Source organism: Cebidichthys violaceus, unplaced genomic scaffold (assembly GCF_023349555.1).
Source record: "Cebidichthys violaceus isolate CVI_PGR_0920_01 unplaced genomic scaffold, fCebVio1.0.p SCAF_4, whole genome shotgun sequence".
Lineage (NCBI taxonomy): Eukaryota > Metazoa > Chordata > Actinopteri > Perciformes > Stichaeidae > Cebidichthys > Cebidichthys violaceus.
The window spans coordinates 7,525,731-7,544,186 of record NW_027176594.1 but is presented as its reverse complement, the minus strand read 5'-3'; the positions used below and the strand labels follow the sequence as shown (position 1 = coordinate 7,544,186).

General features: G+C 37.7%; 1 protein-coding gene and 1 long non-coding RNA gene across 2 annotated transcripts; both read right to left on the bottom strand.

The window, feature by feature from the left end:
• Positions 1-6,803: 6,803 nt before the first annotated feature.
• On the bottom strand, positions 6,804-9,129 carry LOC137885117 (uncharacterized). Its single transcript, XM_068727268.1, has 7 exons — positions 9,013-9,129; positions 8,591-8,893; positions 8,432-8,488; positions 7,843-7,992; positions 7,674-7,709; positions 7,536-7,574; positions 6,804-7,400 (listed from the first exon to the last, which is right to left on the bottom strand). The coding sequence occupies exons 1-7, from the start codon at positions 9,061-9,063 to the stop codon at positions 7,071-7,073; spliced, it is 966 nt and encodes a 321-aa protein (XP_068583369.1). The 5' UTR covers positions 9,064-9,129; the 3' UTR covers positions 6,804-7,070.
• Positions 9,130-17,142: 8,013 nt separating this feature from the next.
• LOC137884685 (uncharacterized) lies at positions 17,143-17,986 on the bottom strand. Its single transcript, XR_011104757.1, has 4 exons — positions 17,943-17,986; positions 17,753-17,826; positions 17,521-17,637; positions 17,143-17,403 (listed from the first exon to the last, which is right to left on the bottom strand). It is a non-coding gene; the product is annotated as an uncharacterized lncRNA (long non-coding RNA).
• Between the last annotated feature and the right edge of the window lie 470 nt (positions 17,987-18,456).

Below are 18,456 nucleotides of genomic sequence, written 5' to 3'. Positions count from 1 at the left end.
TAAAAACTACTTTTGAAGACACCATATCTTGGGTTCTGGGAAATTGTGATGGGCACAGTTTTTTAGACCAAACGATAACAGTAGATTAATAAGATAACCAGGTTCATCAGATTGATAATGAAAACAATATTTACTTGCGCTTCACAGCTATGTTTTCATCACATTACCAAATACAAATAATACCAATCAAATTGTAAAGCTCTTTAAAAAGATATAAAAGAACAAAATTGCTTGGAAACTTAGACTTTATTTCTTAAGGAAAATTACATGTAAGGAAAAGTTAAAATTAGTTAATAAACATATGCATCACATGTGTTACATACTGTGGAAATGCAGCATTACAAAGTATTTGAGTGACACAATAATAGTGAATATCTATGAGGACTATAAAGTAAAGCAGAAAAATTCTTCAGAAATATTTTGAATTATATGCAGATGACCTTGTTGTAAGTAGTTTACTATTGCAACAGTACTCTTAATAAAAATGGACTGTTAAATGATCATCCTAGCATTTTATCTTGACTTTGGTAAGCACATTTACATGTTACAGAAACAGTCATTTAATGTAATTTGTTCTATTGCAGATATCTGAATGTTACGGAAGAAGGTATAGTTTCGCCTCTTTTTCATGCTTCTCATCCACTTCACACCTTTGCTGGCATCTGCAAAGATCAATAAGAAATTTATATCAAATATTGATTTCACACACTCTCCCCACAGATGCCATATGCTTTATATTCATATTGATAGTAATTTTCAATATGTGTGTTTATATATTAAATCAAAGAAGAGTTGTACTGAAAATAGATCGATAAGTACCTGGCTTGTCTGCGGAGGCTGATCGTGCTGGAGGGTCTGCAGGGGATCCTGGGATGGAAGCGCATTGGCATTGAATGAGGGCATCTGAAAAAAAGAGGAAATGTAAAACTTCAGAAGTAAAGAAATGCTCAGAATCAATCAAATTCACATTTTCAGAGGAAATTTTTCCACTAACATTTGGGATTTGCTGGGGAATATTTTGAGAGGGATATTCAAATGGGAACATCTGTGAAAAAAACAAATGAAAGTAAGTGTAAAATATGACCGAAATAAAGTAACAGTAAAATGCAATATGTAGAATAAATAATATCTCACATTTGGCATCTGAGGGACGTTTGTCATAGGAGGGACGTTTGTCATTATCTGTAACAAAAGCACATGCCCTCATTTAGTACTGCATCATGTAAAATAATATTCGGCAAAAGTAATTTCACGTCGAAATTATGCATTCTATAATTTCTCAAAGTTTAAAATATTTACCCTTTGCTGGGAGAAATCATAGGGGTAATACTAAAATGTAAAAACAGGAGAGCACAAACAACTCAATATGTTTTGTCCCAACAAGATATTTACGTTATCAAACATGCATAATTAAAACATAGTTAAAGTGTTTTTCAGTCCCAAAAGTGTATGGTTATCTGAAAAGGCAAAAAAAAAAAAAAAACACTTACGACTTCCACACTCTGTCTGCCTGGTGGCTGAGGAATGGAGTATTTGATGAAACCAAAGGCCTGCAGAAAGAGAGAAAAGAAGAAAAAAAGAAAAATCAATGAAAAGTAGACAGCAGTTAGGTGATGTTTTTAACACATTTTTAAAAGAAGAGATGCTTTTGTAAAACTGCATGCTGACCTGTGCAGCGTTTGAACCACCTGCACCACCAGCAACTGAGTGAGGATAAATCTTAGGGAAAAAAGAAATAAACATAAGTGTACTGCAAGCATTCGTCATAATCCTACACATGATATATAAGAGTGTGACATACTAGTTCAAAACTGTAAGCGCCAGGTACTCCAGGTTGTGGCAGAGACTGGCCAGCTGTGAAGGGATTTCTCACCTGAATGAATGGGAAATTATCAGTAGACAGTGAACTCCACATAGCAATATTCCTGCTGTGCTTCATATATGTATCACAAGCAGCCTTTGCTCAGTAGTATACTGTATATTATTAACTTTTGCATAGTAACAACCTTTGACAAAGAAGTTAAACTACACATAAAATGCATGATTACCTGTGAGGGTGGTACCTGTTGCCTGGAACCAGCGTAATGAGGCAGGTAATGAAAGATGGACTGAGAACGAAGACAAAAACAGAAATAGCTTGATATAAAGAAACATCAGAACTCTGCCTCGATCAAGAAAATTAAATCACAAGAGCAACCTTTATCCATTTTCAAAACTTACAGGTGCAGCAGAGGCCGTGCTCGCCAGACAGAGGCACAAGATGACCAATTTCATTTTTGCAGATTGTCCGAGTCCTTCAGACAAAATTTGTTATTACATGAACAAAAAACAGTCATATACTGCATGGTTGGCATCTTAACAGGAAAGCAAGCATGAACTCATGTTGAAGTTCTTTATAACTCACCTTCTGCGATAAAAAAGAAACACCACTGGGGAGGATGATGAATGTTGATGTTGAAGATGATGCCAGTTGATCGTATCTTCTACAGAGTTAGTTTGTCTTTTATAGGGCGCCAGCTCACATGAGAGCCAATCACAGTAATGGGTGTGATGTTTCCCAATGAGTAGGTGCAGTACAGGTGTCTAGTCTTCAGCTTTACTAAATGACCAGTGGTCGAATCCACTTTCTGTGTAATAACAGACTGTTTGATTACACTGTCTAGAGCAGTGCACACCTTCACTCTCCTTGTGCCTCATTCTGCCATCATGACAGTTTCATTAGTTCTGTGCTACTGCAGCGTTGTGGCATGAATATCAGAAACTGCAATATTACGTATGTTACTTTCACAATTAAGGTTAACAAAGATATATCCTATTTTATTTTACTTATTTGAATGCAATAATAAATGTAATTCCGTTTGTTTTCCAGTTGCTTGCATATTAATTGTGTTTCCAAATCATGAGAACAGCATCTTAAGACACACAAGTCTATCCAGGCGACTGATGGTGAATGTACTGAATGTATACTCATAAAATGGAATTAGTAACTCTCATGTCTTTTACTCAAATTAATTTCAACAAGCTGAAAACACTACCCTCATATGTCAGCCTGCATAAACCTATATGCTAGTGTTTGCCTGTGTCTATAGCTATCAATTAGTCAAAAAGCTGATTTACAAACTAACATTACATCATTTTATATTAACCTTTTACAAAATGTTGGTTTATCACACAAACAATCATTTTGTGGAATGAGCACATAGGTGTGTTTTTTTAAATTTGTGTAATATTCTATAAATTTGAAGCAAATAACCAGAAGAAAATGGATGGGTTATGTATTATGAAGCATAGTTTCAAATCTAACTGAGGAATCAACATGCAGAGGCTCATAACTGAGATAAAAAAACACATTCATATTTCTTTGCATGGCACCAATTTTTATTATGAGACATTTTTGCACCATCTGCAGAGTACCGTTTTCTTGTCAACAGCATTGCACCATGTTTTTTATACTTTTGTAAACAGTAGTGTTGACATGGTCATCATTCACCGGGGTAGGCTGCTGGACTTATTGCAACGGTCACCTAAACTGGGAAGGGAAGCAAATACATCTTTTCTGTTGTGATGAAAAGAAAAGTATGTATTCAAAGACACTCAGAAAGAGAATATCTGATTGTAAGATTGTGTTTCAAACATTGTTAAATTAAAACTTAAAAGTCTGAATTAGAGCACAGTCTATGTGCCTTGTAAACATGTCAATGATTATTTTGTGTGCATGTGTACCTGTCCTGCTCCTACCCACTCCTATCCTGCTGACTCTGATTGTTTAATCATCGTCATCATCGTCATCAGCTTCGCTGGGTTTGGCAGCCTGAAATGACAGAGGCCTCTGATGAGCCAATCAGGAGTGAGGATCATGTGCTGATGACTTGATGTTTCTCAACACCCCGCAGAAAATAGTTGGAAGACTGTTTCTCTCTGATGCAATACTCATTCATCAAAATTAACCTGTTGCCTTCATCACCACTTCAATTCAATCCAGTTTCCCACCTGATGCTAAGTGATTTGAAGCTATTACATTTAAATGAATCAAAGCGTTTATATGGTCGACAACTGACAGTCACCAAGACTTCCTGATTCGTCAAAAAACTTAAATAGCTCAAAATGAAAATCTGTAGTCTTTCTTACAGGAGCACTAGCGGCAATGATGGGTACAACAGGAGCTGCAGGAGCTGCAGGAGCTGCAGGGGCAACAGGGGCAACAGGGGCAACAGGGGCACAAGGGGCAACAGGGGCAGCTTTTGGCAGGTCAAAACCGAAGGGGTAGTACTGCAGTAGATGAGAAGCACAAGAGATCATTAGTTCAATAAAATGTAACAAACTTCTGTCAGAGGAATGAAAATCTGCAGGAACTTACCACATCCTGTGTGTCTCTCCCGTTTGGCATAAGAATCTCCTGCTTGATTAAGCCACGGACCTTTCAATGATAACACACGCAGGCACACTCATGCACTTAAATATGCATTGTTCCAAGCAAAGGATACGCATATAAAAAGGTTGAAACAATGCACTGTTTGACTGTGCTGGACTATTAATCATCTTTTATTCAAATGGCAGTCTAGGTTTCACACACACAGATCAAGCTATACTGTGTCACTCACAGGTCCGCCAACAGGCCGCCCCTGGGTATCAACAGGGAGCAGCTGGAAATAAAAATAGTCCAGATTATCATACAAGACTGTTTTCGTTGGATAAAATGTATTCAAAAAGTGTCTAAACAATACAAATGAGCTCTTACAACTTCCAAAGTTCCAAATGGGGCTCCAGCCGGAATAACCTTGGCTGCCTGTGAAGAAGAAGATCGTTTTAACCTTTAGTGTAGATTATGAGAAAAAGCAGCAAACTGCTAGCAACAGAAGCAGCAATAGGCTCAGCTACATTACCATCAGTGGTGAACACATAATAGCAGACCTGTGTCCAGAGCTTATTCAGTGATGTTTGAAACAGTGTCTTTTACTGTGGGTTTTTGTGTGTATGTCATGATATACTGTACCTCAGCTGGAGCGTGACGGATGTCAAACTCCATGAACCTTTGTAACTGCGAAGAAGCAAAGGAAATGCTGTAGAATCAATGGAATGCAGGTCAGTGTAAAATCAATAATTGAGACAAACTTTTAAATGCAGTATTTTTCACTGACAACATTGTCAATAACCATCATGCATGACGACTCCTTAAAATGCTCAGAAAAAGAGGTTTGAACATCTCCAATTCCAGGACAATTGTACAAACTTCATCTGCTGATAATGATTAGGTTGAGCTCCAAGTACAGCTACAAGGACCTTTGGGTAAGCTTGTTCTGTCAAATATTTACAGCATATAAAACATATATGAGAGAGAAAATAGAAGGATAAATATTTTAGTAATAGAAGGTGTTTTCCTTACTGGAGCACAGACAGCCACTCCAACGATGCAGACAACAAGCAGGATGAATTTCATTTTGAATGAAGCTGTAAAAAAGATTTTTTTTTTATAATAAATAATTATTTGAAAGAAAATTTTTGTTCAAAAAACAATACTTTTCAAACGTCATGTCATATGATATTAACTGTCTACATTACCGTATCTTTCTGGCAACACACGAGTACTGACGGATTGTTGAGCAGGGGTGTGATCACTGCAGAGAGATTTACTCCTATTTATTCGCTGACAAAACAAAGGACGAGCAAACCTATGACAGGTATTCGTGACAAGCCAAGGATTTTCATTTTTATGACGACAAAATTGGCCGCCATATCTCTGTGTGAAATCTCGTAACACAGGTTTGCCTTGAAACACACATTAATCACATTTGAGCCCTCACTGATCTGCTCTATCAGGTGATGCCTTGGGGCACATTTTAGACAGCCCAAAACATTACATAATGTAGCTGTAATAGATTTTTTCATTTAGGTGTTTATTCTAAAGCATCTTATCACAGACTATACCTGCTATAATAGGTAATATACTGTATTATAGCTGATTATGATTTGATGATGAATAATATGATTATATTACAGCTGTCCCATTTCTTGATTCCTTCCTCACAATCACATGTTTGAGGCCTATTTTGACTCAAACTCATTTCCCGTTTGTTAAATACAGACAGATCAAGTGGCTTCCGTTAATTGGTATACTCAGTCACCTGTATGGAGCCTGTGGGGATACTTTAATGCTGCACTTTGGCAAAAATCCAGTACTTTTAAAGAAAAGGTATCAGCATGGTGATTAGACGGCCTTTTTCATTATGGTGTTACTATGCAGAAGTACCATTCAAGGCATTTGAGTTGAGTAAAAATGTAATTCCTACATAGAAGTTAATACAGTTTCACACATACAGTGCTGGTTTTTCTTGACAAACGTACCTTGTTTATAGCAAAAACTGCTGCAGGGCAGTTTGTGATGTGCATTGGGAACATTATCAGGGTGTTGCTGAGAAAATCAGTTGTAACAAAGAAAGTCACAGTGCTAGTTGAATGGCATGTGCATGAAACTGAATATATTAAAGCTACTATAATTCATATTTGTCGCTCGGAGTGATGAACCCACAGAGAGTTATCATCCAATTCAGCAGTTCCTCTCAGCTCTAATGGTTTGGTTCAGTTTCACAGCTGTCATCAAACCCTTAACAAATTTCCCCTGGGGATAAATAAAGTATACATCTATCTATCTATCTTTTCAGCTTTAAAGCACTAAAAACCCAGTGTACACTACATGCACAGCAGACAGCTAGCAACAGGCTTGTGATCAAAGTGGAGCATTAAGCAGTTAAAGACCCAAATATTTCCCATTAGAGTTGGAAGAAATCAAGACACAGCAATAAGGAGAGAGTGAATAATGACATTTTATTGATCATGGAAAAGTACCCCAGTACTCTGTCTGCTAGATGTGTGACATGTTCACCATATGAACTCAAAGCTGATATGTCAATGTTGTGTTCACAGCTTGTTTTCAGTGCTCACATGCTATCTAAAAGGTTTAAAATGATCAATTTAAACAGAACTCATGAAGACAAGCACATTTGAAAAAGTTGAAAGAATTTAGGTTTATTCTTTATTATAATAATAAAAATGAAAAGGAAAAATACTTTTTCTCAGTGTGTTATAAGTTCTCCCTGCCGGTTGCTGCAGTCGCAGACAAGCTTTCCTTGTGTGGGTTGAACAGGTGCTTTCACAGTGGCTGCCTCCTGCGTTTGTCTCTCCAAACCTGAAGGGAGCCCGTTAGCGTTCGGCTGTGTTCCAGAGCTTGCTGGCCTCTGTGTCTGTTGGAGTCCAGCCAAGGAGGTCCCCGCAGTTGGCACAACGACTTGCTGCTCTGGGTTTACAAGCCCAGCACCCTGGCTCACAGGCTGAACTGCTCCTGCAGGCGAGTTTGTGAGCACAGTTGTCAGGTACACACCCAGCTGGCCCATTTTAGCTGCCATCTAAAACAAACGGAGAGAGAGGAAAGATATACAGTAAGAGGCCATGGGGAAGGGGGGTGCAGGGGGGGGGTCACTGAGTTCAGAGAAAATTGTTTGAACAAGCTGTGAGACAGATACACATCTTGGCTGTTTTACCTGGAGCTCCTCTGAGCTAAGACTGCCAAGTGGAGAGCTCTGGAGAACGAGAGCAAATGTCAAATAAACCTCAAGCAGGAAGAATATTACAAAAACAGTCTGAGCATTAATCGTGATTAAGGTGTGTTTTGCATTTGCCTTGGGTTTCTGGAGCATGTATACAATTTGGGGATTCTGTGGAAGAAAATCAGTCTGAGTATAATGCAGATTTTTACTTTGCTGCTCTTTCAAATTTTGAAGTACAATATGTTATCTTCTTTATTATATGAACACTGTACGATTCTATTGACAAAAAAAGTGGAGAGACCTGTTGTTGCTGCACTTGCTGAGGTACGTCTCCTAAGGGAGCAGCTCCAGAAGGTGTTTCAGCAGGTATCACCGGACTGTTCGGTGGTTGATTTGCTGGTGTTTGTGGAAGAGGCGATTCAAGAATCATTGGGAATCCATATGGGGAGAACTGCAGGACAGAAAAAATAGACATTTATATTTTGATATTTGTCAACAGTTTCTGCACTGAGACAATGCAAAACTGCAAATCTAACCTTCCACAACTCCTTTTTGATACAATATCAATAAAATCATGTTGCAATGATTAACAGCATCCAAGTTTCCATCTCAGTGTCATAAATCAAGTGACAGATTGCGGTAGAGTACCCATGTCTTTAACTGTCGTCGTTTCAGATTTCCTATACAGTACATGTTGACAGAACAAAACACAACTGTAGAAACATGTTAAAGACCCTCCAGGCAAAATCTTTCAAGGTTGTGATTGCAGCTTGCATCTGCAGTCTATAGTTCAGTCCAGAGCAGTACATGCAGTACTTTTTGCAGTGCATGGGAAGATCAGTCCCAGAAAACAAAGTCAGTGTATTTCTATGAAAATAAATGTATCTTACCAGTTGATTCCTATAAGGAGATGAGAAAAGTGGGATGTATCTATAAGGAGGGAAAATCTGGAGGAAAAAAAACATTAAATTAGTTGCATTCTGAATCACTGAATATATAAGTATAGTTTTGTTTGTAAGTTGTTGTTTTTTTATTCCTTTATGCCATACCAAAGGCTGCTGTGGGAGTGTCGGCTGGTCAGCAGGCTGAGGTCCATGAACGTTCGGCTGCAGAGGAATGATCATTGGACTGCCCCCTAATGAAGGCCACGCGTAGTGTTGCGTGGGAGGCAGGAACTGGGGGCCGTCCTGGGGACCTGGCTGCTGAGGGACCTCACGCTGTGGTTGCGCCACATTAGGAGATAGAGGGGCCGGCGTCAGAGCATCAAGGAGCTGGTTTGTGGCTTCAACAACTCTTTGAGCTTGAGTGGCTCCTCCTTGTGAAAGCAGGGGAGGAAGGACATTCGAACGTACCTGAAAATATAAAAGAAAAATGCCTAAATGATCCTTGTCACAGCAGATTTCACATAATGGCTAAGCCAAATGTTCAAGCTCTTAATGTTTTAATATGGTCAATAAATGAGCCTACTTACTGGTACTGCCGACACCATGATGGTAAAACATGATAGGATTAGGATAATCATTTCCAAAAACAAAATGATTACGACAAGATCAATAAAATTCTTCGGGGAATGTCCACAAAGCGCACATCAGAGTAGATTCAACAAGGCACTATGAGAGCAGGCATTGACTTATGCTCTGCTCACAAAGTGAAACAACCAATCACATGAGAGGAAAAAAAAGCAATCTTCTGGTTTGAATGAAGCAACGAGGTGGAAGCCAAAGAAAAACCACCGAATGCCTCAAACTGCCTGTTTTCCTTCAATTATGATGCAGTAATGTCTACAGAAATTAATAAACAAACACATAAGAACCCAGGACTTGTGGTTTTCCTGTTACTCAGAGCACCTGTGGGTGTGGCTGATGTGTCAGTGTCTCGCTGATGTAATTATGGTCAAACCAAATGTGTAATGTGCAACGAAACAGAAAAAAAACCTAACAAGGTAGAAACAAATATGAAACATCTTCATACTGGAGCCACAAGTTGAAACAACCAATCAAAAAAGGTAAGTCATTGACTGTATGAAGTATAACTGCAGAATAGGGCTGTTGTGGCTGGTGAAGCAGCACAGACAGGAAGGATCCAAAAGCAGACTCAAGAGACAGGCTGATACATTGAAGACACTTTAATTAATGAAAACAGTCTTACATGCCTTAAAGTCCCAAAAGCAGCTGGCAGGAGACAGACAAACCACAACTCTAGCAACAAAACAACAAAGACAAACTGACAGACAACGAAGGAACTGGGCTGGCATATGTAGTGAAAGAGTGATTGGGGAAATAAGAGGAGAGCAGGTTAGCAGGAGGTCTGGTAAGTGCAGAGCTAATGAGGAACAGGGGAAACTAATCGTGGGCGGGGCAGACAATCAAAACTGGTGGGAAAACACAAAAGGCAGGAAGTAACAAGATAAAACAATAAACGCTAAACACGACTGAATGGCACGTAACAAACCAAACATAGCAGAGAGGGACACGACAGCAACACACAAAGTAATCAATGGAACATAACATGCCCTGTATTTGACATATAATCATCAATGCGTTTTCATTTCTACTCCAATTGTGTGGAGTATACTCTTACTCATGGAAACTGGTATAATGGCAAAATGGTATACCGGTATACGATGTCACTCCTGAGTAAAACACAAAAAATTGGGCAAAGCTGTGGCATTGACCCCAAGTAACATGTTTGAACATTTACTGTATGTCTGGACAGTCAGGGATTGCAAGTATACACGAGTGCATAGGGTGCAGACTATAACTGGAGGTTTTTTACTGTCAGTCAAAGATTTACATTTCATCCAAGAATAGCTGTGCACATGTACTGTAACAGCTGGAGCTTTCAGTGATGTGGCCAGAAAAAGACACCTTATATCTGTTGATTACAGGTGTTTCTGGAGTCCATCCCAGCATGCACCATAAAGCGAGGTGAAACCCTGGACAGCTAACCATTATATTACAGACGCACTCTGCCTCTAAATCCATAGCTGTGAGGCTTTAGTTAGTACAAAACCCACCAATTATGTCATGCAAATGGAAAAGATCTGAATCACTGTTATTTGATATTGTAATAGAGTATTAGGAATATTCTTTACTTCTCCTTATTTGATTCCTACACAATGCTCAAGTCATGTCACCAACATGACTTATATTTCATGTAGATCATGTTCATAGCTTTTGAATGTCATTAACTTAATTATATTGGTTTCTTACCTCTTTGAACTGTTTTTTTATATATATATATATATATATATATATATATATATATACCACTTACTGAAACAACAAAGGGTTGACTCGTGAAGTTTAAAATTTCCATGATTTAGGCATGTTGAGTGACAATGTAAAAAACGAACAGACAGGCAGACAGAAGACACTAGATTAAGAGTTTTACCACAAAAATGCGTCCTCAACATTCAAAAAATGTATTTAATTTTCCGAAATCAAATACAAATTATAAAATGCTCAAAAGTCATTATTCAGTGCATGATTCTAAATTATTGATTCACACCAACTCCTGCCTGTTGTTTGGCTGGTTTATGTTTCAAGTTAAGTTTACATTGACAAACACAAAACTTGGAAATAAGGTTACATTCTTAATGAGTTGCTGTGCAAAACCCACTGTTTTGGCACAAGCATGAAAATACATAATAGATCTATTTTTAAATTGGACAACAGGTGCTGTGATGTGTGAAAATGTTATTAAAGTTGTACATTAAAGTTTTTGTGAATAATGCATCAAAGAGTTGTCAGTGCAGTGCGATGAATGGGCTGAGTCATGATAGAAGTACAGTGCGACAGACTTCACTGATGAAGCAAAGAGTCAGGTATTAAGGCTCAACACTCAGCCCTTTCTTAAGCTGTGTTGATCCAGGCATAGTGATGTCTGTGGCCACTGAGTGGATGATACACCGGTGTGTCGTCAGCAACTTCCCACAGGTGTCTCCACCGCCGTCCTGAGACCAACCTCCAACAAAACTCATAATTACGCCCCGAAAAAAGTGCCTGTGTCTCACTTTTACATCTTCTAAATCACAACATATCAAAACATTCTTTAGGTTGTTACATGGACAAGAGCAAAGACATTTTGCTGATAGAAATTATATGAAAAGTGCATAAAAGTAGTAAACAGTATACATGAGAATGCGGAAAGGTTGCTGAACCAATACTGAAATACAACGACAAATACGCTTACAGTTTTGTAAAAGTCTGGTTCAAACATGGCAACATGATAAAATACAATCAACATATATAAAATATAAACACACACAGCATACATTTCAATTTAATGTAATGTATGCTGTTTAATGTAATGTACTCAGTCTGTTATCCCTGCTCTCAGATCAGTACAATTCAACCGTTGTCTCCTCGCGGGCTCTCAGTGGTAGCAACAACTGTTTTCTGGGGGGGCTGCGGTTCTTGGGTTGTGGTTGGTTTTAGTGTTGTGGTTGGTTTCGGTGTTGGTGCTGGAGTTGGGGGTGGGGGTGGAGGTGGGGCAGGAGCTGGTGGTGGCTGCGGCCACATACCAGGCCGATTGCCACTCTGCAGCAAGAAAATATAATCACAGTAAAATATTTAAAAAGGTTGTTTTGCTATAATTTCACTATAATTGATAAATGTTAGGATTAATTAGATTCTTACCTCATCACTGTCAGACTCACTGCTAGAGCTATGAGAATTTGTTCTTACCTCATCACTGTCTGAATCTGAATCACTGCTGTGATGAGAAATCTGCAAAAAACATTCAATTAAAACTGGTTCGTTTTCTGTATTAGCTAAAAATCATGAAGACTGTGTCAATAAAATAATTTGTATTAATTTGTGGTACTTACAGCTACAGGGTAATTGATCAAGTAGAAAATCATCAGGAGCAAAAACTTCATCTTGCAAACCGTAATTCAAATCCCTTGTAGTTGGAGCTGCCAGTGCGCCACAGTAGAGAGCTCAATGATGAATAAAATATTGAGCCTGTGTTCGCTTCCTTCAAGCTGGTTCCTTCAGGAAACTCCATTAGCTTTTAAACAGCCTCGGTGTGTACACAATGCTCTCGCACTTTAAAGGTGTGTTACTTCATGTCAGATGTGGTCAGTCTCATGGCAGCCTTCAGAGACAAAACCAAAATAGGCGTGAACACAGTTTCATCACCCGACTAGACTGCGGTTTTGTAACATTAAAGTTCCACATCCTGTTTATAATCCTCATAGACTTGAAGTATTTTCTGACACATGCTGGGCCGAATTAACCACTAAGCTCAATTTGTACAGCTGATTTCACATACAGACACACACACACACATACACGCACACACACAAGGACACCTCCTTTTGTTTGTAGAAAACATTTGAATCCCAAGTAAAATGTAGAATATAAACATGCTCTAAAACACTACTGTTATATTTGGAAAATAATTCAAAATATTTGCTGTCAAAGTCAAAGAAGATTGATTTGTTGTTGAAGCGCTCTGCTCTTGCGAAACAGTGATATCTGTTGCCTAGAGCTAAATTTCCAACTGCAAAACAATACTTGCTCAATCCTTTTCCAAATACTGTAATCATCTTGTTTACTCGTGGTGGACCTCTTCATTAAAGTCATGAAATTTTATGACCTGTTGCAAGTGTCATCCAGAGAGTCTAACTCTGACTATGTAGCAATTTTAAAAAGTTTTATTTCCCAACAAGGTGCAAAAGTGTTAAGACCAATAAAATACCATGCTTCATAGATCACTTGAATTAACATAAGTTTTATAAACTCCTCTATCTGTTCTTATTAGGCTACCAGGGCAAATAACTTTTTCAAAGAGCTACAGGCTACAAGCTGAATATTGTTAACAGTAGTTGGCAGAAAGGGAAAGAAGAAACCATAAAGCAACATTGTAAATCCAAGATAATAACATTATTTGTTTTTAAATTTTACATTGGGAAATTCCCAACAAAAATGTAGAATCTGACGTCAACTGACAGCGACTTCAGAATATAACATACATAATATCGTAAAACAGAGATGTTTGCCCTCAGGGACAAGAGCAAAATAAATCAGGTAAAATATTTTTATTATAGATAGATTTCTGACACTCTACATGTTTAGCAATGCAGGAGTCACACAATGTCAGCATGTGATGATAAATCTAGGAGGTTTATTACCTTTAAGGTCATTATGCGCAGCCATGCTTTGCACAAACTAACTGAACTAGAATTAAAATGATATATTGTGAGAACCTCAAAGATTACAAAGGTATTATGAATCACATTAAATTACTGGGCAATTTGTATACATTATGTACACTAAACATCTTGAAATTTCCATTTGGTGTGATTAAATATCACTGAGTGCGACAATTTAATTCAGTCACATTTTTAAATCTCAGTAAAGAGATTCTAATCTATGATTGCTTATTTGTATTTTTGCACATTGCAAACAATGTACATGCTGTCTTCCTGTCTCTCTCTTTTGTAAGTAAAATTTGACTCTTTTCATGAGATAAGTAATCGGAGTTAAATTGTTTCAATTTATTGTTGGTTTAACTTTTCAGTGGAAGTAATACATGTTTTTTTCCTAAACTGCTATTCAGTATTGAGACTTTGGTTTGGGGACCGGGGAATGAACAGCCTTTCTAACATTTATGTTTCGCTCCAACCCCCTTAGATGGGAGAGTCAGCTGGTGCCGCTACCCATGTCTTTTTTCATTCATTACAAAGTCATCACTCTTACTCTTGGTAAAATAAAATGTTTCTCTCAACAAGGAACCCATGAATATTCTTTTGATAGCGTATTCATTCCCTGGTGTGAAATTGATGTGAAGAAAGCTCAAGTTTAGGAGAACAACAAATACAACTGTCATCATTGAATGCATTTTGTGTCAAAGCAATGAAAACTGACCCAATGAAAATATTTGGAATTTAATTTGATGACTCTTTTGTTGTTTTATACATGGGATAACTCCAGACTTTGTCTCAGAATGAAAATCTGTTTGAAATACTCTTAGATGCTAGCAAGAAAGCCATCACAGAAATGACTGCAGTCAAATTCTCCAACAAAGGACAACTAGACTGCAGCTCTCTACAAAATACATTGTATGGAGAAATTGATATGATCAATCTGCAAAGTATTGGGGGAAATGGACTTGTATATGATGTCACCGATTACATGTCTTTGAAAGACGCTTTTCAGGTACAAATATCATGTTGCATATGTCAACCCCCTCTTTTTGTCTGAAAAGGTCAATCAAAATAAAATAGCCAAACAAAAAAAAATTGGTTTTGATATATAATGAATATTTTTCTTTTATTTAACTTTTGTAATGCACCACCAATTGTTGTGGTGTCCGTAGAGTGGACCCAAACACAGGATACTGAGAGGTTGGGGAAGTTTTAAGAAGTGAACAGTAAAGGTGTTGAAAATGGATGTATCTATATCTAATAAATTCTATGATACACACCTCTCTACACAGCTTTATTAATGTTTCTCACGTGGATTTTAAGAAAGGCAAACACATCGTGTCCATGTTTTCCATTAATGAAGTTTATTTATGAATAATTTATGAATAATATTTTAATGGCTCGCGCTCTTTAGTGTGCGGCGGAATACGCGTGTTAGCGCTGCAGTGTTGCTGAATTTATTTGTCATGCTTTTTTGTCATATAAATATATGTGACTGGTTCATGTGAGTTTGTTCTTGTTATTATGTTAATTACATTGATTCTGACTATGCATTGTCCGTTAATGACGAAGCATCCCGTCATCACGGGGTTTGCCGCGGTTGTTTTCCCGTTAAGCTAGTTTAGCTTAGCATCCCTGAACACACGTGCGGTACCTCAGCTGTTGTTGCTTTTGTTTTTTTTTGTTCCGGGTTCAGAGGTCACATCCCGTTGTCTCCTCCGTGAGCGCAGTCCACCGAAAACATTACATTTGCCACAATTTAAGCTTCTGCATTTTCCAAACGCACTAGTATTATTCAAACGTATTGTTCGGTTTGTAAGCCTCCTACCGAACGGTTTAATACGAATATGTGTATTGTTACACCCGCTAGAAACAAATAATAACCATAGCTGTGGCTCATAATTAGGTTATTCAACTGTAGTAGGACAGCACAGAAGGCCCAGGTATAAAATGCATGGCCTGCCACTGAGTAGTTGTAGCTGCTGTAGTGGTTGTAGCTGCAGTAGTGGTTTGTTGTTTGAGGATGTGAAGCAAGATCTAGAGCCACTGTTCAGTAGTAAGCTGATTGTTTGTTGATGTGGAACTCTTTAATAATCTTATTTTCAGAGATAGCAGTTTTCAATACTTCACAACCTCTAAATATGTAAAAAAAAAAAAAAAATGTATCTGATTTATGGTAGTAGGTTGTTATTCTTTTTACAAAATGTGTTGCCGTGTCAAAGTGACAGTGTTGTAAAAATTTGGTGAAGTGTAAGTATTGGTGTAAATTGAACCCAAAAGTTGTAGAAACTTTAGGTTTTCCATCCTCTAAGCTGTCCATGATAATTAGTTTTACCATTTGAGAAAATACATCATGCGCCCAGTAGTGCTGTTTTATTGAGGAGATCCTGACAATGACATTGTCTATCGATCTTATTTTATCAGCAACAGTAAACTTGTCATATATTGATGTGTTGACATAAACATTTTGATCCCATACAGCTGCGACGAGTATATAAAGTCTGTCTTCACAAGAAGAGAAACAAAACACAGAGAAAGGAATGAGGATAGGAAATTGTTGGAACTGAGGTGGAAATGTAGTTCTGGTTCATCTGAAAAACAGAATTCATAGAGAGATATAATGTGTAGGGTTGTATGATTAATTTGACAGTGTTTCCCAATACTGACCTCATTGCTATTGTGTGGACTTTTGACTCGTTTCCTCTCCTCAGAGACCTTAAAATGCAAATGATCTCATATCAAAAACTCTTTTGACACACCTCAATTACCTGCATTAAGTTTTAAAAGATAATACCACAACACCACCACAGCAATTAAAAGAACATGTGACACATAGACATATTTAAAGATTGTTATTATTGTCAGTTTGCAATACTTAAAGGGATAGATGAACTCAATACAGTGAAGGACAAAATCAAAACCAGCAGTTTCATAGCTGAGAGGGACATGATTTATTTTTTTACAAAAGACAGGGGTCAAGTTCAGCTGCTAATTCAACATAACAAAATGAACAAGGAAATAAACTTCTAACCTTGATTCAAATAATTAGAATGTTACTGTAATATTAGTCACAGAGGGTGTCTAATGTTGCAGTGGTTGGCATTTTACGGACTCAGTCATCTAATCAGCTGTCACAGTGGGCTGCGATTTTGTATTTCTATTAACGGTGTGTAATGTGATGAAACGATGTGTGGTGGCTCATTCTGACCTCAGTCGCCACAAGAGTCAAACACTCAGAGGTGTTGGGAAACGGTGAAGGTGTTGAAACTGGATGTGTCTCTATATCTAATAAATCCTATGTTACACACCTCTCTACACAGCTTCATTAATGTTTCTCATGTGGATTTTAAGAAAAGCAAACACATCTTGTCCATGTTTTCCATTAATGAAGTTTATTCAGCAGATTTTACAGGGAATAAACACAGTTAAATTGAAGAATGATCAATGTGAAAACACTGCGATTAAGACATTGTCTAACTGTGAAAATAGAAAAAAGCAGTCATCATGACAAACTGACACAAAACCGAACTGATGTGCAAACTAAAATTATTTTTTAGTAGTAGCAGGAGCTGCTGTAGTAGCTGCTTTAGTAGGTGCTTTAGTAGGTGCTTTAGTTGGTGCTTTAGTAGGTGCTTTAGTTGGTGCTTTAGTAGGTGCTTTAGTTGGTGCTTTAGTAGTTGCTTTAGTAGTTGCTTTAGTAGTTTTTTTCTGAAAATCAAAAAGATTCATTGTCAATAAACAGCAGAAGAGTTTCTAAGGATTTTACAGTAATTTACATTCAGAAATTTTGAATGTTGAATTGTAGAAGATAGACAAAGCACTCACCTCATCGGAATTTGAGTTGGAGCTAGAGTTAGAGTCAGAGTTAGAGCCAGAGTTAGAGCCAGAGTTAGAGCCAGAGTTAGAGTTAGACCGAGCAAGTCGTTTGTGCTCCATGTCCGCCTGTAGAAAACACACAAGTTTGATATTTCCTTCACTATACTGTCACAATAATAGTCATGGTGTCAGCATATAAGAGCAAAGGTATTGATATTGAGTATGAGATTGTTACACTTACAGGCAGAGCCAGAGCGATGCTCAGGAGGCATCCAAGCACAAATACTTCTTTCAGCATGGTTACAGTGATCACTTCTGTTCAAAAGGAAATGATAAAGACTTGTTCAGATGAACAGCTTTTCCAAAATATCAGCTAAATCACCATCAACCTCACACAAAAAAATACAGAAACAAAAGATTCCTATTATCACCTTCAAGTCTTTACAACTTCAGCAGATTTTCTTGCAGATGGTGGAGGAGGTTGTTGTTGTTCTGAATGTTGAGCTTTTCTTATATACAGTCACAGGACCGGACGTCCTCTCATTAGCAAACATCATTGTTGGGAAATTGCAAATATTAGGAAATCTTCCACCTCCACCTTTCAAGGTGTGGCTAATGATCAGAGTTGGAAACAACAAATGGACCTTATGATATGTAGCATTCATCCATTCCATCAATCATGTTTGTTTTTTTACAATTTTGAACTCTTATAATTGTTCATCTTTTCAAAACTATTCATACAGATCTCTTTACAAACATGCAGCTCAGCACAACAGTTAATCTAACATCCAAAAAAGACCAATGCAACCAAACATCTCAGCATCAAATCGTATACCTGAACACTGACGTTTGTCTCCCAACAGCAAGACTTTCTCACTCATTAAACAATGACATAAAACAACAGGTAACATTACAATATATATCACTATTGTCTTTATTCCTTCA